Genomic DNA, 27,554 nt, shown 5'->3' on the forward strand with positions numbered 1-27,554 from the left:
GACTCTGGGCCCCAACTGCAGATGGTAATTTACAAACAGGCATTCCGTAATAATTGCACCACACGTGATCGAACGATCATGATTCTATTATCAACGAGATTTTCCTGGATTTAGATCAGATACTCACGGACAAAAATTGTCAGAACACCCGCAATTAAGACCAAGAATGCTGACACTGGTTTCATCCTGATATCGATGCGTGAAATGAGCAGTTCCTGAGCTAACGCCGTTTATAGACAGCTCTGTTGGTGTCGACAGTCTCTTTTATAAAGAACAGTACTGTCATTGTTGGAACTACAGTGACGTCAGTCGCATAAAAATATTTATTTCGCCGACACGTATTCACGATTACTTGACTTTTTGCACATGCACCGAGTGTCATAAAGTCTAAACATAATATCACAGCCATTTTTTCCAATGATGGATAATTGCGTGGGCGTCTTAGTTTTCGAAATCTTTTAACCTTCACTAAGTATTATTTTTTACGACACTTTCCAGTGTCGTAAGTGTTTGGCATATATTGCACCAGCCCCTTATGCTATAAGCACGTTTTTACCGCCTAAAAAGATAAGATACGATCGTGAAATACAACGAGTTTCTAGCAAATCTAACAGTGAATTTTACTTCTATGTTGCAGACTTGATCGCACATCTCACAGGACGAATTCCATCAGGCTTACATGGAAAAAGACATGGCTCGAAGATTTCGTATTTGAAATTGCAAACTGAATCGGTGATCATCGAAAGTCCGTGGCAGCAAAGTAAGTAATAATTTGCAACTTAAATTTCCGAGATTGTTATCCACGTTGAAATTTTTCACTTTGTTATTTCACCCATGCGATTTAATAATTCCGTTGTCATCGATGACTATTATTCAATTTGAAAATCGTGAGTAAATCCAATTACTCTACGGACATAAATATCTTAGCTTTATAGTATTGTGATTTGTACGAAAATAACCGAAACATATGTTTATTCACATAGTTTTCGTTCTCCACCTTATTTAGTAACTTCAGGAAAGCGTTGCCCAGTGTCACTTTTATTCGAGGATTCTTGCTCATATCGTGTTATTTCTAAAAACACAATATCACTTATTGGTTGACCTATAGGCACGTATTTTAATTGTCAACCTTTACATTCTCGTCAACATGGACAGCAGTCGATTGAACGTAACCATAAGAAGTGTTATTCACTCTGGTTAAATAGGTTTTCAGCGTATTATTCCGAGTGATGCGGTAGTGATAAGAACACCCTATATTTTCGCAAATTGCACTTTTATCTCATCACACAAGGTCAGATTATCGCATCAACATCCATATAACAGTAAAAAACACATCCGTCAGTATAACATAATTTTAATAAACACAATCAGCGGCTTATATAAACCGAATAGTTGCATGCAAAAAAATTCTTGTAGATTTGAACATAGACATCGCTTCCGCTGAATTCGTAATTCATTTTACATCATGGAAGTCTACTGCATGCATGGTCGATTATCGTGCTCAATCGCACTTTGCCGGTTTCTTCACGCAATCACCTTTGCTGTTTCGGCAGAATCCAGAATCACAGCTACAGTACATGGGCTTTGCGGAGCATAACTGTAAGAAAAAACAAAAAAAAACAGTGATACCGATTAAGAACGATTTATATTCCGTGGCAATTAGTGCAAGTGTCGGAGTTCAATTTGCAATCTTCACGATGATTTTCATGAAAAAAACTTCAACCCGGATAGAGGGGATATGTTTCGAACCAATCGTAGAATACCAATTTCAGTAACACTTACCAGCGGACAAGCCGTCTTAGTTTCATCGCAACTCTCATTGCACGGTGAGCAGTTTGATGGCGTTGAATGAGGTCCACATAATGGTGCACATGCTTTGGCATCCGCAGGTTTTACAACTGCAGATTGAACAAGAATTGAAAAAATTGTATTCCAATTTTTGGAATGACTTATGCTCCCAAGATATTCAGAACGGTACGAAGTGGTATTGCTGATAATTGTGAGATTGAAGTTTCGATGTTAGCACGCAGTTGACTTACCGGTGGCTATCAGAAAGATCCCCGCGATGATAGGAATAAGGAACGTTGATGCCATCATCTCGACTTCGATTCGCTTCGGTTTTGACAATTTTTCGACTTCTGTGAGGTTTACATACATTTTTGGATGAAAAGAGAACACTTGACACGTCTGAATCAACAGGCTTTATCGGCAAACGAACATATTTTTGTTATGCCGCGTTTGTCTTTACTGGACTTGTACACCTATCGAGGTAGTTTCGGACAATTGCAACACTGTTTATATGATCGTCTACCACGATCTACCGTCAACAATGCGTTGGCGGTAATAATATTTTCCTACAAAATATGAGACGTTATATATTTTAGTTACAAGGGTACATCGGGCACATTGAATTATGATTCCTCAGTGTTGTGGAGAACCCTCACTTCTCGGGTCGAAAGTATCGTTGAAGCTTTGGCTGACTTGGTAGTATCCATAATCGCACTTACTTGATTTTGTATTTCATCTGACAAGGAAGGTGACTATAAAAACCTGTAAAAAGTGCAGATTCTATCAACGCCAACGTAATCATCTTGACTTTGATGGTCTGTTATTGTCTCTGTAGTTTCCTTTTCCAGTGCAGTACTTATATGCCTCTGTTAAACCCCCCATAAACTGACCATCGTTGAAATATTATTTCTGGAAACATTACAGCGTCGAACAAGCAACTTTCAAATAAAAATCGAAAGTAGCGGGAGCCGCAAATGTTTCTTCGTTTAAATTTGATATTGAATGACTAGATTGATTGTTGGTTCTTTTTTATTCATCGATACAATTTATCACAATTTTAACGCGGTACATATTTTGGACGTAAAAATTTCTCGATTATATTCTCTGTACAACAATTTCCGTCGACTATTTCGCAAGTCAACATTCCGAAGGATTAACGCAGTAGCCATAAGAATTATAAACCATACCCGTAGGGCAGAAACAACCTACTCTGCATACCTGAAAATAAGGAAAATTACAATCAGCCATTTTGTATGATCGATCGCAAAGTGAAATATTCGTACCATAACAATTTCACTCTTACTAACCTGGGAACAAATAGGGTTTGGGTTGAGGCAGGTAGCGTTGCACGTACCGCAAGTTCTGCATTCGGCGCCATAATTGGCGCACGTTTCGTTGCATTGTGCATCTGAAAAGTTTGTTATCAATTATCAATTTCTCCTTCAACAATAATCAATTGTGTAAAAACAGTCTCGTTACAATTGATAGATGTTTATAATATTTTTCGAAAGAACGACGCACCGTTTCGACCTCGACATCGAACGAAAATTTATGCAAACTTGGATAAAAACTTTGCAAAACAACGAGGAGCATGAGCAGTTCGCGATTCCGGTATCAAAAAAGGTTGAAATTCGCTGCCACTAGTGCCTATAGGGATAAGGGATAAGAAGTAACAGGTGAAACGATATCTTACCCGCCAATACGAACGTCGTCAACGCGACTAAGAAGAACACCGTAAACTTGAACATGTTGCTTAGTACCCCGAACTAGACGGACATCACACACGAATGCTGCACCAGGCACGATCATTTATATACGTTTCCATATCGGTATTTTCTCTGGTAAAATGGCCAGCCGTTGATCACGTGACACCAGCTGTGTCAACACTTGATTGTTTAAACGTCCCACAAAAGTTACCATACCGAAAGACGTGTTCGTGAAGATCGCGACTCTAGTCGCGCATATTTTTACTGTATACATGCATTGCACGTAACGATGTGACTCATCCATATTGAAAATTGTATGGCTGGCGATATTTTTATTTTGAATTATAACAAGAGAGAAACGAAACATCAGGTAAAACATATCGATTTGTTTTGTTTTTCCCCCATTTGTGGTTTCTTATTCACCCTAACGATTTCTTCGGTTTGTTTAACCGACATTGAGGAAAATCGAGATTTGTTAGTAGCGAATTGTTACATTTTATTTTCATTTATGTTAATTTGTTTCTTAATTACTTGCTTTTTTGAGGCCAGATGAATTTCTTGCGATAATAATACTTGTGTTATATATATATATATATATATATATGCAACATGTAGCAGTTGTAATCGGAATATCACCGATTTGGTATTTTAATCAATACGATTGAAGTACAGTAAATTGGTAAATCTTTCACATTGGATCATCAATTTTCGAGTTCATTATTTTTTCTGCCGTGGGTTTTCAACATTCCGTGATCGGAATGCATTCGCCCTCGTTATTCCGTACGTAATTCTGAGGACAGTAACAACCTATTCGACATTCCTGAAAATTGGAACAATATCATGCGCAGGATGTTTTTAGCTCGAAGATTCGAAGGAACAATTTATCGTTTCGTGGCAAAATTCACGAACCATTGTACAAACTGTATCGAGAGTGTCGCAGGTTCTTTCACACGTTCCGCACATCGTGAACACGGTGCCATTTTTACATCCCGACCTTTGCGCGTCTGGAAATATTATCATTCGATTAATAAAATAACAATGACTGTCTTTACGATGTTTAATTTTAGCAATAATTATTGCAGGCCGCAAACAGTTGGTAAAAATTGGAGTGAGGCGGTTTTTACTTGAAAAATTATGAATCGTAATCGAATATCTATTCGCTTACCCGAAAATGTGAACGTCATTGAAACTAGTAAAAGCACCGTAGCTGTCAACTTCAGCATGTTTACCTTCCAGGGTTTTTCAAACTCTGCTTAACGTCTGATGACAATTTTCATTTACATACCTGCATCGAGTTTTTATACTTCTCGTATCTTATACGGCAAGGCTGAAATACATATATTTGCCAAATTGCATATCCGGCATCAACATTTGAATTTCTATCTTTATTACGCGTATGCACGATAACAATTTTACCGTATAATTATCCCGCCGACGTATCTTTATGCAATTATATGCAGTTTCACGATTGCGTTCACGGTGGAAAAAATTGGTATTCAACGATCCATATTTTGAAAATTACTCGCGATTGCAGAACTTTAACCACTCTTACTCCGTTCATACATAATTCGGAGTCGGTCAAAGCCTCGATAAAATTTGACAAAAATCCATCGAGGAAATTTCCCACGGTCCTTAAACGAGCGGAGGGAAATTTTGGGACGGCCGACCATCGGACAAAATATCATGTCGGCTCGTTGAATAGGAAGAGATGTTTAGCCCCGAGTTTCCGGACGATACTGAAGGCAATAATGGAATTATGAGCATTAATTGAAGACGACCATACGAAGCCAGGCAATTATCCCGTGAAATCCTAGGAAATTCCTCTCTCTCTCTCTCTCTCTCTCTCTCACTCTCTCCTAGGGCTGAAGAGACAAAGTCCGAGACAAAGTGCGGAATGGAAGGAGGAGGAGAGTCGCGTCCACTTTGTCAGCGTAAGCCCTTGTGATCAATTCGGACTGCTTCCGAATCCGCGTTTGCTTTTAGCCTAAATGCTATTTGGTCCGCTTGCGAGAATCAGTATTTTTCTTTCGGGTTTCCTCAGACGCGGCGCCTCCCCTCCCCTGTTTTCTCCAAATTGAGTTTCCCGCGGTCAAACGCAATATATTATTGGTCACTTAGCGAAACCGGGACCAAGTTTCCACCCACCTTTATTCCCCCTCCCGAAGCTTTCCATTCACCCGGAATTAATGTAATGTAACTAATACATGTAAGCGCGACCAAATTAACTTATCAATTAAGTTTCGTCCGCGGAAACGACGTATCCTCTCGATGCGATTATTCCCTCCTTAGAAACTGGATTCCATACTTTGCGCGCTTAGCTGCATAAATATTAAACACCCGTACGAACCGCGAAATGAATATTCCATTCGCAATTACAACGCACGTCGCATTTCACTTGAAATACATGTATCATTTTTCGCTCACTTAATTTTCTGCAGATCAAAATATTACGTAGAAATATAACAAGATTGTTTTATCATTTCTTTCTTTCTTTCTTATTTTGCAATCATTCCCGCGCTTTTCACCTGTAATTATCATTTTTTTTACACTAATCGTTAAATTGGTCGAAAATAAAAGTGATAATTCTTATATACCGATTTTGCAATTCGCGCCAATAGACACGTCGAGTTTTTTTTTTCTCCTTTGGCCTAAAGTCATGTCCGCACACGCGTCATTGATACACCGAAGTCGTAATTGTCTCCGTGTTCTATCCCTCGGGCTGGTAATTTGATTCAAAATACGAACCCCCTGATAGAGGCTAACGATCGTTTAATCTAATATTAGCTTGATTACAATTTTCAGGTCAGCGGGTTAATCGGAATTGGCAATGGGGATCTAACTCCGTTACTGACCCCTTTAAATTCCTTCAGAAACTCTTATACCGCCTCTGAAGAGAAACGGGAACGACTTTGGTTTCATTTTGCGATTGTTGAAAATTTTCAGCAACTACCGCGAATCGATTGTGGGAATAAAAATGTTAAATAGGAGTCAGCGCGCTTGAATCAGGGTTTTTTGTGCAAGTAAAATGAGGAATGACTTTTACTCGTTTTTTTCTTTTTTTTTTTCTTTGTTTTGCTAAAATTAAGATCGGAGTCTATTTCTGAATTGTTAAATCTCGTCTCAGAATTTCGTGCACAACGTAACGTTGGATGACTCCGTGTAAGCAACGTGGAAGTTTCCATCTAGGCGTAAGTGACTGGGGTTATAAATAATTTTTAAAAACAAGTCGTCTAATCTTGGACTACACGTCACGGACAATAGTTGAAGTACACGACGAAAAAGATCCTTGACGAAAATTTCGCTGAAAATTACACGTGCGGTAGATATGTCCTCGAGGGTTCGTATACATATACATATGTATAACAGTAGCTAAGCAATATACGACGCTGCAAATCGTGCACAATGGGAAACGTCATCCCCGTGGCATTTGCTGTACCTACGAAGTAAAAATAAAGCTTTACAATAATACAACGGTGGGGGGGAGGGGGGGGGGGGCGGGGGGGGCGGAAAGGCGGGATATATAGAGAAATGCGGAGGCTTAATTACTCGGAAAACTCGGCATGCAATCTCGACGTTCCCCATTGTCTCGCCTCCTATTCATCGGCGGGATCCTCTCCCTCAGGAGGTATCCTTCCTCCCTTTCTCTTCTCCCTCACCCGCCCCGAGCCATCCGGCAGCGTCGTCAGTCGGTGACAGCGGAAAACTCAATTGGCGAAGAGAGAGAGAGACACAGAGGGAGGTGAAGGGGGGGGGGGGGGGGGGGGGGGGTGGCATCGTATTCGTCCGAATTTCCTCCCCGAGTTTCTCCACGCAGCCCCGGTTTTGTCGACGAGGACGAGCCCTAAACTCGGCGATCAGGAAGCTGGCCCACTGACCCGATCCTTCGTCCAATCAGCGTTCGTGCCGACGGTGAAAATGGGGAAAACCGAGCCTTCCCTCTGCTCATGGGGAAACTTATTTCCCACCAAATTAACCCGCGGACGCTGAACGCCGTAGACGAAATTGCCTATTAGCGACTTTTAACGCGATAGTTCGAACAGAAGTTCGGATCGTTAAGCTTCGCGGACTCGGACGCTAAATTCTTTCCCTTTGTGTCCCTCTGCTTCGACCAAGGTTTCTTAGCACGTTCGCAGTTTTTGCTTGTTTCTCTTTTTATGGGGTCGAAATTATAGATTTTTTTTTTTTTTTATCGTGATTCAATTTTCGCGACGGAAGCTTTTATGTTTATTTCAAACGAAATGGAATTGATCGTTTGAGCGAGGCTTGATATGTAAAACTGGAATTAAATACGTTCCGAAACAATAAATTCAAAGAAAGAAAGTTCAGTTCTACGTAACTTCAGAAGAATCGGATTATTGTTCTGATTTATTTATTATACTTTTTTCTTTTTTTTTTTGCACTGCTTTAATCCCAAAATCGTATCGTTGGTCAGGTTTTAGATGAAATTCGTTGCTTAAAAATTTTCCATTTGTATAAATTCGTTTCGCAGACTAACTCTCAGCAGTGTTTTTTGCTAAACATCTTTATAACTGCAGAAACAATTTGTTTCTCTGTAATTCGGAAGTGTTTATACAAGACGGGATTGGAGTTTTCGATCAATTTACTACACGAACTACCTAAACGCTGCTGCAATTTCGGAGGAAAGTCAGTTTTCGCCGTCAGGGATAGCTCGTTATCCATCTATTAACGAGCCCATTATATTATCTGGAAAACTTTAATCAATTCGTAATTACTACTGTGTCTCGTCTCGTCTCGTCGCCTTCGAATAATTCCACATCGACGGGGTGCGAGGCGATAAGATTGCCGCGCGGAGCCCGAATTGCAAAGACAATTCGCAACAGTTAAGCCGGAAAATCATTAGCCGATGATGACACTGGTCTATGAATTCGCTGGCTAAATTTTTGCAAAAATTAATACAACGAGCCCCTGTCGTCTGGCTGGTTATGAATGAATCGTTACGTGCAGTGGAATAATTCCGTTTTGCTAGCGGGGTGAAAGTGTGGTGGAAGTCGAGAGGATTCAAGGGTTAGAAACTTAAATACGGAAGGATTTGACAGGTTGACTCGATTCTTCCCTGTGGCAATCTGATCCGTATTTATTCATCTGTTTGTTTTCCCCTGATGATTATTCCGCGACGATTTTACTCGTGGTAAAATTTTCCCCCTCTTCATGCCGCGGAACAACGAATACGGGAGGAAGAAGAAGGGGATGAAGAGACGGAACGAGAGGCGGATGCGCCTAGCTTCGAGTCAATCACCGAGATAATAAGAGACTTTGTCTCAGCTGCGGAATGTCGTTTGGATGAAGTTCGGATTTTCGAGGGGAAGTCACAGAGTTTCTAATTATTCTACAAACTGCTGGTGTAGAAGAGTTATTTTCACCTTCGTGGGAGGACATTAGGGTGGTCTTTATTTGGGGGTTGGAAAAATTTTCATTGGGACGACACCCGGATCTGTATCAAAATGTTTTTTAAAAAAATCTGTGTAAAGTTTTATGCTTCGAACAATAAGCTCTGTGAGTTTTTGATGTAAAATACATGTAGTTTTTATAATCAGTTATTTCGTTTTGTATCGTTTTGGCGTAAATTAAGAGACCGATTTGAAACTTGGCAGAAATATATATATATATATCAGGGAAAAATAGTTATAAAATTTGGAAATTATCAGGGTTTGTTCCTATCATTACAAGCAACAATTCTCTGTCTCTCTATATATATATATAGAGAGATATATTATGAAATTATGATAAAATTTTGAAATTTTCTGGGTTTGTTTCTATGATTATAAGCAGCAGCACTGCCAAGTTTCAAAACGGTCCCTTAATTTATACCAAAGTCGTACGATATAAAATAACTGCGGTTATAAAAACTACATGTATTTTACATTTAAAACTTTCGGAGCTTAGGGACACGTGTTCCAGTTGACTCAGATGCTTCAAACTTTTCACAGATTTATTTTTAATGATTTAGTACAGATCTGGGGCGTGTCTCAACGAAAATTTTTCCGAATCCCAAATAAGGACCGTCCTAGAGGAGATGGACTCGCTGAAACATCGACGATGACAGAGAAAAGAAAAATTCGTCTTTCCAGTTTTATCGAGCCGAGTGCGGTTCGCTTTCCGAACTGAAGTCTGTATCGGATGCCGGCTTTGAGCAATCGTCGGAACCGACGCTCACCGCAAATCGCAAGTCTCCAGACTGCTGACTTTAGTCTGGGCGGTAGCTGCAGGTAGTCCGGAATCGCCATCGTAAACGAGTCCGTCGGGTCCGGCGTTTAGGTAATTCCCGAGCGACGAGATGCGGCTAAACAATTGGTAAGTCAAACAGCTTGACTCGAAAAAGGAAGGGAGAGAGAGAGAGAGAGAGAGAGAGAGAGAGAGGACTGATCAAATATTTGAGGGAGGTAATGCAATCCGTTGGAGAACCAAGAGCTTGGACGGAATTTACGGGGCCGTAGATATACCAGGTCTACTTACCCTGCTTCATCGGAATACCGAATGTTTGCCAAATTTCTTTCGCGAGCGTGGAACAGCTTTTTCTTTGGAAATTATTTGCGACGTGTTTCGTCTTTGATTTGTACATAAAAATGTGTTATTTATTTTGAGAATAAACGTTACATTGGCCCTTTGACCGTAGTTAGTACAAAATTTTATATTATATACTTATTGTAGGATTTGTTGGTAGGTATGATGGCTCGGATTTTCATCCTGATTCAGAAGTTGATTCTGTTTCGGATGCCGACTCCAATTTTGCCGCTGATTCATATACGGATTCTGATTTCACTGTTTATATTAATTTCAACTCTGATTCAGCATTTGATTCTAATTCGGATTTTGAATCGTCGATTGATTTTGATGGTTCTGTTGCTTCTGATTTCGAATCTGATCCATCATTTGATTCTGATTTTCCTTTTGATTCTAATTTTGATTTTGAATCGTCAGTTGATTTTGATGGTTCCGTTGTTCCTGATTTCGAATCTGATCCATCATTTGATTCTGATTTTCCTTTTGATTCTAATTTTGATTTTGAATCGTCAGTTGATTTTGATGGTTCCGTTGTTCCTGATTTCGAATCTGATCCATCATTTGATTTTGACGGTTCGGTTGTTTCTGATTTCGAATCTGATCCGTCATTTGATTTTACTTTTGATTCTAATGTTGATTTTGTATCGTCAATTGAGTTTTCTTTTGATTCCAATGTTGATTTTACATCGTCGATTGAGTTTACTTTTGATTCTAATGTTGATTTTGAATCGTCAATTGATTTTGATGGTTCCGTTGTTCCTGATTTCGAATCTGATCCATCATTTGATTTTGACGGTTCGGTTGTTTTTGATTTCGAATCTGATCCGTCATTTGATTTTACTTTTGATTCTAATGTTGATTTTGTATCGTCAATTGAGTTTACTTTTGATTCTAATGTTGATTTTGCATCGTCGATTGAGTTTACTTTTGATTCTAATGTTGATTTTGTATCGTCAATTGAGTTTACTTTTGATTCTAATGTTGATTTTGTATCGTCAATTGAGTTTACTTTTGATTCTAATGTTGATTTTGCATCGTCAATTGAGTTTACTTTTGATTCTAATGTTGATTTTGCATCGTCAATTGAGTTTACTTTTGATTCTAATGTTGATTTTGCATCGTCAATTGAATTTACTTTTGATTCTAATGTTGATTTTGTATCATCAATTGATTTTGACGGTCCAGTTGTGTCTGATTTCGATTTTGATCCATCATTTGATTTTACTTTTGATTCTAATGTTGATTTTGCATCGTCAATTGATTTTGACGGTCCGGTTGTGTCTGATTTTGAATTTGTTCCACTATTTGATTCTGATTTTCCTTTTGATCCTGATTTCGATTCTGAATCACAAGTTGATTCTGATTTGTCTTTTGATCCTTCTGATCCAGCATTTGATTCTGATTTGTCTTTTGATCCTGATTTCGTTTCTGGTCCTGCGGTTGATTCTGAATTTGATTCTGATTCCGATTCTGATGTACCGGTTGATTCTGGTCCTGATTTGGATTCCGACTCCGATTTTCTTTCAGATTTTGATCCTTTTTTCGCTTCTGATCCAGCATTTGATTCTGATTTGTCTTTTGATCCTGATTTCGTTTCTGGTCCTGCGGTTGATTCTGAATTTGATCCTGATTCCGATTCTGATTTACCGGTTGATTCTGGTCCTGATTCGGATTCCGATTCCGATTCCGTTTCAGATTCTGATTCTGTTTTCGATTCTGGTCCTGCGGTTGATTCTGAATTTGATTCTGATTCCGATTCTGATTTACCGGTTGATTCTGGTCCTGATTTGGATTCCGATTCCGATTCCGTTTCAGATTCTGATTCTGTTTTCGATTCTGGTCCTGCGGTTGATTCTGAATTTGATTCTGATTCCGATTCTGATTTACCGGTTGATTCTGGTCCTGATTTGGATTCCGATTCCGATTCCGTTTCAGATTCTGATTCTGTTTTCGATTCTGGTCCTGCGGTTGATTCTGAATTTGATTCTGATTCCGATTCTGATTTACCGGTTGATTCTGGTCCTGATTTGGATTCCGATTCCGATTCCGTTTCAGATTCTGATTCTGTTTTCGATTCTGGTCCTGCGGTTGATTCTGAATTTGATTCTGATTCCGATTCTGATTTACCGGTTGATTCTGGTCCTGATTTGGATTCCGATTCCGATTCCGTTTCAGATTCTGATTCTGTTTTCGATTCTGGTCCTGCGGTTGATTCTGAATTTGATTCTGATTCCGATTCTGATTTAGCGGTTGATTCTGGTCCTGATTTGGATTCCGACTCCGATTTTGTTTCAGATTCTGATTCTGTTTTCGATTCTGGTCCTGCGGTTGATTCTGAATTTGATTCTGATTCTGATTGTGACTGTGATTCTGACGCAGCATCCCCACACGTAGGACAAGAGCTTTTCGAAACGCAGTAAGTGCTGTTTTCGTACGGGAGGTAGTATCCAGATTCGCATATGCAGAAGCTTCCCCCTTCTACGCAATACTATAAAAATCATGAAAGAAATGATTGTTGTAAAAATTACACCATCAAAATATCGTAACCCACTATCAACATTATCTGTGTCATCGAGCAACGTAATTTAGTTTTTTGGAAATTTAGTCCATTACGAGAAAAAGATAATCAAACACAATCAAACTCACATCCGGACACGCTCTGGTTTTAACGTTACAAATCGGACTACATGGTGCGCAATTAGTAGTCGTCATATGAGCTCCACATTTGGTTTCAGTAGCGGAGCACGAAGCTGAAAAATAGTTAATTAAAAATGAGAATTTTTATCACCGTTAATCTGCGGTAAAGCTGTAGGTGGACACAAGCATATAATGTAACTTCATTCATTTTAAAATAAAAAGTTCTCCGAAAAAATAAAGCAATCCTGGAGAAAATAATTTCTACGATTTTCTACGAATTTTTATGGAATTTGGGACATCTACAATTTTGTACGATAAATTGTAAATATGCATAGTTTCTCATAAAGACTTGCGAATTTTCATGAAAAGTTGTATTTTTTGAGTAAAAATTTCTTACGAAATAATACGAAATGTTAAAATTTGCCTAAAATTTCGTAGTAGTAAAAATTTTCGTGGGGAAAATTTGTATTTTTAAAAAAATAATAGTGGTTGATGCAGCAATACATACATGTTTGAATCTACCTTCATGTTCCAGGAAATTTAGGATAAATAAGCGCAAGTGCAGGTAGAACAAAGGAACACGGATATCGTGGAAAATTTAATTTTTACGAACACTAGAAAGTTGTACTTACGAAGAAGAAAAAGTAGTGCCACGACAGCAGAAGCAAATAGAGTTCCTTTCATTTTGAACCGATAAGGTACGATACTTGTATCTGGTAAAATTTAAAGGAATAACGCGGTATTTATTGAATTCCCTTGACCACGTGTCGACAATCCGATAAACTGCGTCAAGGCATTTTAAATATTTATTCAGCTATATCCACATGCCTATCTTTCTAAATGTCGTCATTGATAATATTTTTGTTATCTCTTAAGCTTGTGACATATTTATACTGCATACAAATGGCGCGCATTAATCTGTCATTGAACGTGTCGAGGTTTTCCTACGTAGGTTCAAACTAAACTAAATCTCACCTTACCGATTGATTACCACAACATTATACATGTATTGATAAATTTCTCGACTTTATCTTGGATTATGTGTAAAATTTTCTCGGTCTCCAAGGTCACAATGAAGAGGGGAAGTCAAATTTTACATTTCGACTCTGAAGGGGGGTCCTCTTCGGAAAACTAAAAATTGTTTATTGATTTAAAACTGGGATTAAGTTGTAGCACAATATTCTCCATGACACATTGTAACGGCGTGCAAATATCGTACATTACATTGTTTCTCGTCGGACGTATGCAGGTTTTTGTACGTACAGGTCAAAGCTCAACAAAACAACCTGTAGGCTACATTTTTTCGCCAAAATTTGTAGAGCGAGTGTGAAATGTATGAAAAAGTGACGCGCAAAACCGTGTCGAGAAAGAAACCAAAAAAAAGAGAGAGTGAGAGAGAGAGAAAAAACTTGGCAAATTAATAATCAACGGAAATTCAGGGTAACGAACGGTGGTTAAGGAAACGTGAAATCGAAAAGGCACCTTCGCGCTGCTGCAGACAACGGGCACAAAACGAGGAGGGTGGCTCGCTTCCACAGGCGGGAGAGCCTTGATTCAATTAGATGTTTCAGCGGTGTGTAAAAAATGATCAATTCAAACAGCGCGTACATCGTTTCGACACTGGCTGCACACACGAGCTCAAGGTTGAGGGAGCACGAGGCACGGACACCCTCGAATGTAACACGCGGAGCCGATCGCGACACGTGTGCTTTCGCCCACCGACGGCATCATCCCCTGGTCCGTTGCCTTTAAAACCGAAGAGAGCATATACGGGGGTCCGTCCACTCTCGAGTCCGGCATTTGTTTAATTGAGGACCAATATGGCCGACGAACCGGGAAGGCGGGCCCTTGGCAAACAGGCATCACGTGGTCAAGGGCCGGTCGAAAATTCGGCCTGAAAGAAGCTACGATAGTCGAGAAGAATATATCCGCAACGATTGTCTTCCGGGGTTGCAACAGTGGCGAAAACCCCCCAGGGGGTGAAGTTTCGTGTTTGTGTTGCTCCGCTTTCCGGGGGTGCGGATCGCGTCCCGCGAACGGTAACCTTTTCCTAAAATCATACGTGGAGGCTTAGGGAAACGGAGGAAACGGCAAACATTGCATTAAGTAGGCAGATACCCGACCACCCCCACCTACATGTTACTTCTGCATACATGCCGCGCGGATAGGCATCGGTACGATGTACGTATTTCCGTCTTCTGCCCGTACTCGTATAGCCACAGCCGCTAGCTGCATGCACGCTTCGCTCGGCTCAGTTCGTTCGCATCGCGGGGCAATCCTAACAGATTTAACAACCTCAAGTATAAGTTCCGACCTGCACACCCATCCAACCCCGGACCGCAAACACGGATCCGCGGAAGGCTGATATGATAATTTACTAAAATGTAAATATAGGTACTCGTGTAGCGTATGAATATTCAATTAGCGGGAATAGGCACCCCTGATTTAACCACATCTCGAGGGAAACGTGTACACGGATACAGGGAAAAAACATGGACAGCTTTTCGATACTCATGAAATCAATCGTAACATCGTCTTTGGCACATCTGAGCCAATTCGACTTGCTCAACCACCGATGCTCCAGAAACGTGAACGGACTTCGAATCCAGGCTTGGAGCGAAAGCGGAGAAACGATCGTTAAGGTATCCGTGAATTTCGATCGAGCGAAAACCGAAGTCAGTATTCCGTCGCACCTCGTCCGTGAAACTACGGAGTAAACTCATTGTCAGTGTCACCGATCGATTTCTCAAACACGGTACGAGTCGTAGCGTTACTGGAGTATCAACATCGGACAGAGACGCGGGACAAAGTACGGAATAAGGTGTACCTGACGGCTGGTTAACGATGCAAGTGTTTTGATCGTGCGACTACAGCTATGGTTGGCTGTACAAGTGCTTTTTGCAGAATTGGAAAGGCTAATTCGGAGAATATTTTTTCGCGCGCGTGATATTTGCGATGCGCGTCTTTTCAACGGCTTTAACCGTGTTGAAAGCTGACGTGAAGAGGATGAAGAGAAAAGAAACAAAAGGTTTCGGGGATGAATATCTCTTTTGGTAAACTCCCGCCTCTGACCTGTGACCTCGTGCGCCCGTTCGGTATTCATGCGAGAGAATACCCTCTCTATTGAGCAGCCTCTCTCTCTGTCTCTCTTTCTGGCGTACAAGGGTTCGCGGAAAGGATATGAACGGCTCAAAAGGGCAACCCTGCAGCGAAGGAAAGAAGGAAGGATGGGTGGATGGATCTACGTATGTACGGCAGGGACTTTTTACCGGGCAAAAATTTGACGGTAAAGCAAAGCAAAGCAAAGCGGAGCAAAGCATAGAAGGGCAAAGCAAACCCCAAACCAAAGCCTGTTTTAATCCTTCGACATCTGCAGCTGGGCTGAATCGGGCGGCGGGTTATTCGTTCGTTCATTCGTTCTGAAGGCGGTAGCAGCACTCGCCTGCCGCAAATGAAAAGATCCACGAAACCGGTGTGTGTACGGAGAACCAAGGGAAGATCATTTCATTCCATTCCATTCCATTCCATATTTTCGAGGGTACTTCGCGCCGGTAACAAAACTCGAGTGGGATTGTACCGAAAAATGATCATTATTTATACCTCTCGGAGTGTCGGTGGAGCCCTTTGTGAAGACTCGAGTGGACAGCGTGCGCCCTGTCGGAAAATAAGACTATAAAATACAACAATAATAATAATAATAATAATAATAATAATGATAATAATAAATATGAAATTTGTTCGGGACGATTTCCCCCGTGAATCCCGGAATCCTCTTCTCCTCGACTTGTCCGACGAGTGCCTTATTAGTGCCCCAATACTTGTACCCTGCAAGCCTCTCACTGCCCTCGTAACGGTGTTGTTCGAGTGATTTCTCGCCGGTTCGTTTCCGCGGCAGTGCTGATCCTCAAGTCAATCGGAAAAACTATTCAGCTGTTCACGCGTCTCTTTTGTGCGAAGTTAATACACCGTGACGAACGGTAACCACTCGATGATAAACGCATGGGTTCAGAAAGTAACAAGCCTGTAGTCGAGGTAAGGGTGCGGTGACAATTGGATGCTGGAATTCGAAACGGAGTCTCGCCACGGGACGTCGGACCTTGCTGGAAGGAGCCCTGAAGAAGGTAGTAACACACAAAAACGATATTTAACTCTGTAGTACGTCACGCATATATTGCATAAACGTACGGACAACCCTGATATCGGTATGAAAAAAGGGGAGTCAGCTTGATTTTTGTTGGAATGAATTTACAACCGCGCATTATAAGCGCGTATGCAGATGGGCACGGCGGCAATCAGTTGCTTCTACATCTGGTCGCCCGGGGCTTCGGGGTATAATAATAACACATCATCGTTTCGACCAACGGCGCTCGCGCCCCCAAGCCACGTGCGAAATGGAGATCCGTCGAAAGTATCGCGTACTTTGAATACTTGATGATTATTATTCATGCTCTGTATAATCCCTGGTGGTCACTGCAGTCCGCCATTGCTTTCGACGTGGTGTTCGAAGTCGTTCTTGACGTTCTTCCGCCGCTACACTACTCGCACGGTGTAGAATGGATGCAGAATTTTCACTTCGGAATCTTCGTTCGCGAACGAAGTTCGTCAGTTTGATTCAGGTTTTTCGGTATTGCGAGCACTAGGCGTTGGCGTATCCGTATCGATCGACTTCTCATTCAATATCGTAGCGAGGTCCTCGTTCTCTCCACCCTTGAACAAAGGGCGAGTAACGGATATGATTAGCGTCTAGCCGTACACGGGCATTACTCCGCCTCTCTATGCATGCACCAGAACCCCACCGCCTCGATGGAATATGGATTCGGGCTTGAGCCAAACCTTCGTCTCTCTGGCTCTTCTATTGTACAAGTTTGCCAACTCAATAACGGCACGTGCTGTTATCAATATGCCAGGAGGTCGGTGGATAGGTGCAGAACAGAGTTTATCTGATCTGATCGGAGTCACAGCGTGTCGGCTTGCCGGAGATTTTATCGATGAAACGACATTACCTACCATTTTAAACCAACGTTCTTCTGGACCCAATTTCACCGTTAGTCTTACTTCGATTGGTGTTTCGAGAATTCGACGGACATCGTCCATCGAGAACAGCACTTCTCTGGTCTTGAAATCAAGGTCCTTGACAAAGGACGATACATTTCTCTGTATCTTATAACACGTAGTGCATTTCTTTCCCTGTATACACTTGGAGGAGATTGATTGTAAGGGTGTCAACTTGAGGCGAACGTTTTGCAGCCTGGTTCAAGGACACGATAAAACGTGTGACGTCTACGCTGAGTGGATGTTTAAACTCCTGTTACGTTTACCGGAGATTATATACGTAGTACGCACAAAGGAGATGAACGAGGAATAGAGAAGGTATGAAGTGTAAGCCGGGCATTGTCTCGCCGCGCGATACCCGAATGGGGATTATCCGCGCATTGACGAGAGAGAGAGAGAGAGAGAGAGAGAGAGAGAGAGAGAGAGAGAGAGAGAGAGAGAGAGAGAGAGAGAGAGAGGAGGAAGGCAGACCCGTCGGGACGCGATAACACGAGAATTCGAAGCTCAAAGGGTTATGAGTTCCCATGACAGTTTTCAATAGCCGATAGAAGAAATTCTAAATTGCCACTCTCTCATTCGAGCGTAACAAATCCTGCAACCCTCGCAAAACCCGCTCGCCGTGATGCCACCAACGAATCATACACTGTATTCGACGGAATGAAAAGCTCCTCCCTCTTAAAAAACACTCGTTAAAAAGCTTCTCCCCAATCCGTTCGACTGGAACGAAAATATTTACGGCTCGGATGCTCCGCGGATTTAACTCGATGCATGGTCACTGTTTTTAAAATGACGGCTTAGAGTCTTCCGCACACGTCACCGTCGATCAGTTTCCGTCAATTTTCACCCAAGAGAACGCGTTCGCATATGAGCGAACGAACGAGGATCTAGACCGTGATAAAATCCTGATCCGCAGGGTAGCGTTGACCCTCCTCGGTACAAAATTACCTGCCCTACCTGCCGCGACCAATTTCGGGTTCCTTTTTTTTTACCGTCTCCCCATTTTTTCGAGGGAATGGTAACAGAGGTCGACCCTTCGGGACCGCAGACACGGGGTTAACAAGGAGCATTTATCGCAACGCCGGGCAGTCGCGACGACGACCTGCTGCATAGCTCTAGTTGAACGTACAGCCCATTTAAACAAGGTCCGCAACGGAATAATAACAATTTTCCAATTAGGTGTGCGACAGCATGTACGTACGTATGTACGAGTACCACACAAGGTGGATTCACCGGCGGAGCGAAACGAGCTCTCTCTCTCTATCCCTTTTCCTCGCTCTCTCTCTCGGTGCTTCGCAGACTCGTTGCGGAGCCGGACCGGTAACCATGCAAATCGTCTTTCACCCCTGTCTGCACCCCGGTTTACAATGTGGTCACCCAGGCGTCATCGCACCTTATTCATTGTGCCCCAAATTGCTCGCGATTGTTGCATTTTAACTGTTCGAAAGTTCGGGACAATGGGCGTTGAACCTCGGTTTACGCGGACCAGTTCACCCCGAGTCCGAAGACCATGAGACCATGGATATGTGAGCAAGTTTCCTCGCAGTTTCGCCTGTCTGACAGGCGCCAAAGCGTTTCGCTACCCCTCGTCGATTAGCGCTGATCAATTCCACCGTTTCTCCTCTTGCATTTTTTTCAAATCCGTCATCGATATCCAGTCGAGGAACGGAGCTTGCAAGCGCAGCGGAACGAATGATCGATAGCGCGATACTGCCGGTGGGCGTTACGATCAAATTGAAAATCACTTAGGTTGTGAGCTGGTTATATTGAGTATTCGTACCGGTGCATCGGGATGTGCTTAGGCTGTAGATAATGTTTATGGAGGCAATATCAGCCTTTTAATAAATCACGTCCCGGGGTAATCAGGTTACCGGCAACGCCTGCTAGTCGCGAGAATATCCCTCCGTGCAGACCGTACGACGGAGGGTTGCCCGAAGACAAATATTAGTTTGTAATATTTTCTCCCAACGAATGTTGGGCACTCGACGTATATATTAAGTGTATGAGGTGGAGAAAAATCACGTGATCGGTATTAACGACGTTACCCACTGTACAAACATTGTAGTACACGTGTTTTTGAAATATCGACGGTACGTTCGATCATCCGTGAATACGATACGGCTGTTTGAATTCCCATTACCTCATTCGGCTGAAAAAATATACTGAGACACTGCAAATTCTTGTTGACATTAATTTATCCGATTCTTTGTCAGTAAAGTAAATGTTTTTTTTTTTTTTTTTACCAGTTTGAAATTGCGATTGCGGAGTCGCACATGAATCCAGAGTGTTGTTGGAAATCTTCGTTGAAGCAGTATAAACCATCTGCTTCTTTGCTTGTTATGCGGCGCAAGAATAAATATTTGAAGTATTCAACTCTCCGATCTGTTCGAGTCAACTGAATCAACCTGTAGCTCGTAACGTGCCAATTACATCGTTCTCTTTGTTTTTCATCCAAGTTTCAGATGAAGCCGATTGTTCATTAGCGCGGCGAAATTTGATTCAAAAATTTATTGCTAAATAATATAGTAAATTTTCCAAGTCTGTGAAACTCGTCTGTTATTTTGTTTAAAAGATTTCTCGATCGTTACCTGGAGTTATTTTACACTAGATATAAACTTATTTCACTGACAATTATCAAACTAATTGACGACGGAACACTGCAGTATTGTCATGCTTCAAAACCATATCATGGTTTGCAAAAATTTTCAAATTTTTCGCCCATTAAAAGTACGTCTTGTCACAGTCGTGTTTCTTCGATTCTTAACATCTGTATCACGTGTCACCAAGTTCAGTGGGACCCGATCGAATTACTTCTGAGCGAAATCCTCGGAGGTGCAGTAGTCCCTCATAGAATAAACGAGTGGCATTAAATCAGGGGTAGCAATCCGAGCTAAGGCAACAGGTTTTGAACCTTCGAAGGGTGGTGCAGCAGGCTCGTCGAGTTTTCACGGTAAAATTAAGACGCGGGATGAATTTTGATGTGAGTATTGTGAGAACGTACCGGGTATTTGTTTTCTTCTCTCTCTCTCTCTTTTCCTATCCAACATTTATTCTAATCATGAAAATGGTCATTTTTTTTAACCCTAAAGCCGTATTCTAAAAGCTCTTCGACCCAGACAGTCCGCAGTCGTGAAACCTTGCCCGAAACAAATTCCTTTATTTGTTTTACTTTTTGAAACTTGATCCTTGCATTTCGAGAGACAAACAGACGGACCCGCCGACACGAGAGATCCAAATCTATAAAAAAAGTGTTTTTATTTTTCATCTCCAAAGTGAAAACATTGGATCGAGGGACGGGTTATTATCGCGAAAAGCTCCGATTCACCCCCGGCGGACAATGCTGGTGTATAAAATAACACAAAGACCGAAATGCGGTGTGCGACAAAGGCTGCCGGCCGCATGTATATCCCACGTATAGATACATGCGCGGTATCGTGAAATAATTAAGTGTCACCAAACATCGAAACATTCTCTTTATTGGCAGAGGTTTGGGAGTCGTGTTTGTGGACAGGAATGATAGTCAAACCCGCAGCTCGCGTCGAACAACTGACCAGGCATGGCCAAATAGAGAGTGAGAGAGAGAGAGAGTGAAAGAGAGAGAGAGAGAGAGAGAGAGAGAGAGAGTGTAACACGGGGTTGCCATCTGTCCGCGATGGTGCGACGCGAAATCGCTGTGAAAATACTGTCCAAATTTTAATTAGACTCGTCCGGTTAATTAGGCCTATAGTTTGCCCGCGGACATCAAGACAAAGCACACAATCAGTGTCCCGCTCGGTGTTTGGTGAGGCTAGCTGGTATCAAATATCTCGTTCACGATGGACCGCGATGGACTGCCTCGCGTCGCCTCGCCTCGCCTCCTACTCCGTTGGGAATTGCAAAAAATATGATGCTGGTCTAGATTGGACGTGTTAGGGGTGAAATTTAGTAGACTTTACTCCCCGAATCGAGTCTCAATTTGCTTACGGTTTTTTATTTCACCTCGTACGGGGGTTATTAATATCTCTGTGACAATATTTGTCAATCGTGTTGTTTTTTTTTTTTTTTGTGTATTTTTTCAAGCGTTTTTTTATTTTATTTTACGACTCTCCTTCCATCGCAAACCCCCGCGGTTTTTTTACCCACCTATATTCAAAGCTTAACCACCCAGACGACTTTCATCCGAAATTCTTCACTACAACCCAAATCTTTTAAACGTACGGTGTGGACTTCTGTGTATATTTAGCGACAATCTAACACTATACTTGACGACGATATAACGCTATCTGACGTCAATCTCGCATCATTGATCGATGATGATATAAGTCTAAGACTGTCCGATGACGTTATATCTCTATATCCGATATTGAATCGCCGAATCGACCATAAAAACAATTCCATTGTGGTTCAGACTGGTAAATTTATGTCAATGGCTCAACACCGCCATCCGTGGAACGTAATAGGGAATTTTTGCAATGGAATAGGAGAATCGTCTCGATGGTTTCGGAGGGATGGTCGAACCGTCGTTAACTAGCTGCGAGCAAGGTATACAGTTACAGACTCCTTCGCTAGTCTAACTAACAAGTAATCAAGTAAGCAGTTAGTCAAGCAATCCAGTTAGGCCGACTTAGGCTTCGTATCGGTGAGGCGTCACTGATTGGTTTACAGATCTGCTGAGTTGAGCGAGTAATATTCAAAGGCCTCTAGTTAGCCAAGTCCTCCCCCGGCCACCCTTGGCCCTGTCTTCTGCTGCGCCGCTATAGTCACCCCTTCTTCGCAGGTCTCCTTTTCTCCCCGACCCTCCGCAACTGCTTAATTAATTTCCAGTAATTCGGTACTAAGATGATTGTATTTGGCGTTTACCCCGGCTATCTCATTATAACTAATACGCGAATTTATCGATCCTGCGGGCTGCGCCGCTTCATGGGGAAAATAACGCGGGATCGCCTCGCCGCCCTTCCTATCCTTCTTATTAATACTACGCGCGTAAAATTAGCAATTTACTTTCTTTTCCATGGAACCAAAGACGTAGAGCGAACGTGGCAAAAGGACCGAAAGACAGAAACCGAGTACGCGGTGTAATTTCTAGAGGATATAACAATTTTCATTCCGAACCTGTATTGTACGGAGGAAGAAAAAGGACCCGCGCTGTATCAATTAAAAAGAATAATTCCCTTGTAGAATAAAATGAAAGCACGGTAGTCCGGCTGATGGCTGCCGAGAGTTTTACTTTACTTTAATTGAAACAGAATCGCGGGTCCGAAGGAGAAAAGCGGCACGCACACAAGCACGTCGCAGTTGTTCGCAATTCGGTGGTTACGCTTGCAGGGGCTCTCCGTGTAAAAGTTGGTCAAAATCGAGAATATTCACGCCGTGGGAGAGACGATGTTTTCCACCCTTTCATCGTTTGCCGTTAATTTACCATCAACGCGAAGAGAGTCCGATGGCCTAACGAGTTTGCGGCCAATCCGCACTCGTCCCAAAGGCATTTGAAAGCTCCGTTTCGCGCGAAAGCTTTCACCGTCTTTGGGATGCTGCCGAGACTGTCTGAAGGGGATCGTCGACGTGGCGGGTTGACAACCTTCTCGTCTCTGTCTGGAATCGAGTTCTGCCGGTGACGTTAACTGCTGGGCAGTCATCCAACTGGGCTGGGGTTGTTGCTGGGTCTAGTCAGCCCTGGAGGTTGGGGTAATTACTCGGCCACCGGGACCTTCGCATCACTTACCCCCTCCCCCACGACCGAAGCTTTCCAACCCTGACCGAGAGCGGCAGGAAACCAGCAATGTCACTGCCAAGTGCTTTTTCAGCAGCATCGGAATACGAGAAGAAAAACTTCTGCACAAATACGGGACGTGTACTTGGAATTCAGCGCGTCTTTTTCCTCCCGGAGCAAACACCCAGCTCGACATTTTCACCGACTTATACCGACCGATGGTTAAAAATTGGGAAAATCCGAATCGAACCGTCGATGCGGTAATCGCGATTACTGGTTCTTGGAGCCGACCAAGGCTCCAGGGAACATTGTAGAGGGTCGATGTGGCGGAGACCAGGGAATATCGAACTTGGAGAACCAGGCGCCGAGTTAAAGCTGTATCCCTTGTGGCTTCGCGTCTCGGGTCCCTCCCTTGCTGCCCCGTTACGGTGCACCATCAGAGATGGTGGATGTATAGCGTGTATTTACGACGTGCCCGAACGCCCCCGTTTCCTTCCATTCGGTCTGTCTATTTTCGAGCAAAACGTTCCAGGAGGATTTTTTTCATCTAAAAACTTTTCTCGTTCTTCTTTTTCACCCTGCGCTCTTGAATTACCCAAGCCGAACAGTCAAGTTGGCGGTGAACCACAACTCTCTCTCTTTCTCTCTCTTTATATATATATATATATATATAGGGATGAGCGTCGCCCGGTTACAGTCTTTACATCCATATTACTGCGGGCTTGTCTCAAGTCCCGTTACCCTCGAGACAAAGCGAGCTACAAACTTCGGCCTACTTTACAACCCTACAACATTCTGTACCTGCGTTAATGTTTCTCGGTGATCTTTTTTTGGGGATTTGTCATTCGCTTTTTGAATTGTTCGGTGTATAACGAATACCAAGATTAGAGATCCCTGAGTTATAATACTCAAAATACTTTGATATGAAAATTACCACGCTGCCGACTATTGATAATCTTATAATATATTAATAAGTTCTGGTGACAGAAATTGGGTAATTTTCTTTTTCTTTATTCTCATATTCTCCTTTTTCCAATACTCGTATTTCGCAGTCACGGGATAAAGTTGTCGTTTCTCCTGCACCCCTTAAATCTCCATAGTGAAAATTTAGAACGGATCTCTTTTTATATTACACATCGAGTTTGACGGGGAAAGGGCAATTTCAATTCTTTTAAAGGGCTTGTTTGTACGCGGGGTTTATAAAAAGCACGAGAAGCGATCGCGATATTTGACGATATTTGGTACCGTGGTACGTGTTATATCCTCGACGGGCAGTATTTATGCCGTAATCCCAGATCCCCTGTCCGTTATGGGGCTTATTTGGCCCTAGCGAGTATTTATCTTATGTGATCCTCTGGAAACATCATAACGCTTCTATTAGGCGGTGTGAGATATTGCGCCAACACGAGGCGCGATCTTTCGATCGTAAAAAAAGCACCGGGATCTTTTTCGTTTATGCCGGCAAACGTTTCGCGAAATGACAAGACGAGAATCCTGCAAGTCAATGAAAAACGAAATAAAAATTTCGCAACGATCTGCAGTGGATCGAGAAAATGGATACAAAAAACAAATGTTTTCGTTCGCGAATCTTGGCCCTCCCCCAGCCCTTCGGAAAAATATGTCAACGATGAATAAAAGGATCAAATTAACAAGGCGTCGGTGGATGAAGGGAGGAAGAGAGGGAGAGAGAGAGAGACAGAGAGACAGAGAGACAGAGAGAGAGAAAAAGTGTTGAATAAAAAATATGTTCGTGTTCACGACAGGTCTCTGCAGTTATTCCCCCCCCCCCCCCCCCCCCACCCGCCCTTCGCTCTCTCTTTCTCTTTTCATCCCTCTTTCTCCGAATGTATGGTGATTGGAGTTTTGACGAAAATGCGATTTCTGTAAGCTGACGCGACGAGGCAAAATCACGGGTGCGTATAACGCAAGCTCGTATAAAGGGTGTCTCACATTTTTTTCTTGCGGTATATATACGTTGCAAACTTTGAACAGACATCACTTTCATGCGCTTGACTCACAACTGGGGGAAAATAATTAATGACGAAGAGATTATCTTTATCCTCGACATCAGCCGCGCTCACGTAAATATCGACTTACGGTGACGATTGGATCGTTTTATATAACTGTGTGGAGTTTCTCGACCGTGAATACCGATTGAATCGTACGAAATGAAAAGATAGCTTTCCTTACCGTCGTATGAAAATTGAATAATAAAAAAACCGTTCCATATCTTAGCGACATTCTAAAAACGCAATGCCTAATGAACCGCCTAATTGTTCGCCGTTGTGCGCTTGGGTCGTTACGTAAACAGTTTATTAACTTTTGTTTATAACTTGCGTAAATACCATGTGCAATCGGTTCATGTTCCTGCTTAGGTAACTACGCGGTCTGCAATCTTTGTTTGTTTTTTTTTTTTTTGTCTTTTTCTACATTTTCCCACGCGCGGCTTTATTGCGACGTGAAATTTGATATGCGTGTCGAGTTTTACCCGCGGGATACGTGTACACATGTAAAGCACAAACAGACAAAGAAAATCGCGCGATATGCGAGGTGTCGAATTTTCGCGGTGATCGCGGAACATGACCGACTCGAGAGGATGGATCCGCAAATTTGTCGGCAGTATTTCAGGCTCGTATCTCTTGACAAGCCTCTCGGATGGGGTGCCGCCTGAGCGCATAGGAATGCCTCGCTACGCAACGCGAGGGAAAAATATAAATAACGGAAAGCACGTTTCGGGCTTGATGCTCGGTATCCAAATCCACTCGGCGAATATTTTACTACAGGTTTTTTGAAGGGGGCCGGGGTGTCGCGTAGTTGTAATGGTCACACAAAAAGGGTTTGTCGTGGTTCTGTATTAACGGGGATGCCATCCTCTACGCTCATCTGCTACACGGCCAAACCCGAACCTGATGAAAAGTAATGGCTGACATTCATAATACGACGACGATAAATGATTCCGCCAAAGGGCGAGAAGGGGGGGAGGTGGGGGGCAACTCGATTCGAATAACGAGATGAAAGTGAACTAAAAAGGAAAAAAAAAGAAAAAAACGTAAAGCAATCGCGATACGTCCGCCGTGGGAAATCATTCAAGCGTTTTTTTTTTTTTTTTTTCAATGGTTTTGGTTTTTAGGTAGTTTATTGAAATCCCCAAACGATCGACTCCCTGATGAAAATCTGTCACTCAGAGAAATTACCGGTTGTGGTTGCAAATTGAGAATTGTGTTAGTAATTGTGGTTATAAAATCTAGCATCCGTTACTGGATATTATTTTACATTATCATCACTCGTACAATATTTTTTTTTCCAACTATTTCGATAATTTAATACTGCTGCAATGGTTAATGCATCTTAATGCCTTACATTTAACTGATAAAATGTTATGATTTAAAATTGCAAAGATTAGAAACTTTGGTACTGCCAATTATATTATTATACTGTATTCTTACGGAAAAAAAACCAACTTGGGTATAAATTCGTACCCTCAACTCATAGATTATGCCAGATTCCCATAAGGAAAAAATTGAGGGTGCGAATTTACACCGAAGCTCACCTTGGGATTTTTTTCCATGAGATTACAGTTACTTGTACCACTTTTTTTTCCCAACTCCGTCAATTTTTAAACCTTCATTAAAAAGATACACATATTAATAGAACTTTTTAGTAACTATTAAGAATCAAATTTTTCTCCGAGCAGTGATTCCGGTTTTTATCACTCTAAAAATAAGGGTTGCATAAAATGTGTCCTTTTGTGTTTGAAGCTGGTGTTTTTTGACTGTTTTTTTTTTTTTTTTTTTTTTTTTTTCGACGATAGTTTTTCTTGCGACGGTGATTGATTCGGTAATTTTTTAACCTTTCTCGTGTGACAAGATCTCGCATTATTTGCACATAACAAGATATAGAGGGAGAGATATTTCTGGGAACAACGGATGGACCCTCGGCAAGTAGCGTTTCATTATTACAGTCGAACGCAGCCCCCGCTGGCTGACCCTCTTAAATTTAATTCCCTGTTTCACTCGCACGTCAGCTATTTAATATAAGGACGTTAGCATGACGGACAGCCGGCTGGTCCTTTAAAAATGATTAACCTACGCGTAGGTAGGCCAGCGATGAAAAATGAACCCTTTTTCCGAACAAAGGCGACGTTTAATATCGTCCTGTACCCA

At 42.1% G+C, this 27,554-nt stretch overlaps 1 protein-coding gene and 1 long non-coding RNA gene across 2 annotated transcripts in view; one reads left to right on the forward strand and one right to left on the reverse strand.

Moving 5' to 3' along the window:
• The window catches only part of LOC124294146, a 162,878-nt gene that overhangs the window by 92,050 nt on the left and 43,274 nt on the right, over window positions 1-27,554 (forward strand). Inside the window, exon 4 of the long non-coding RNA XR_006904034.1 lies at window positions 638-760. This is a non-coding gene — a long non-coding RNA (uncharacterized LOC124294146). The remainder of the gene's footprint in view (window positions 1-637; window positions 761-27,554) is intronic.
• LOC124294145 (hyphally regulated cell wall protein 3-like) lies at window positions 10,151-12,738 on the reverse strand. Its single transcript, XM_046738246.1, has 2 exons — window positions 12,663-12,738; window positions 10,151-12,504 (listed from the first exon to the last, which is right to left on the reverse strand). The coding sequence occupies exons 1-2, from the start codon at window positions 12,726-12,728 to the stop codon at window positions 10,279-10,281; spliced, it is 2,292 nt and encodes a 763-aa protein (XP_046594202.1). The 5' UTR covers window positions 12,729-12,738; the 3' UTR covers window positions 10,151-10,278.

The sequence above is a fragment of the Neodiprion lecontei genome, chromosome 4 (genome assembly GCF_021901455.1).
Source record: "Neodiprion lecontei isolate iyNeoLeco1 chromosome 4, iyNeoLeco1.1, whole genome shotgun sequence".
In the NCBI taxonomy this organism is placed as follows: Eukaryota; Metazoa; Arthropoda; class Insecta; order Hymenoptera; family Diprionidae; genus Neodiprion; species Neodiprion lecontei.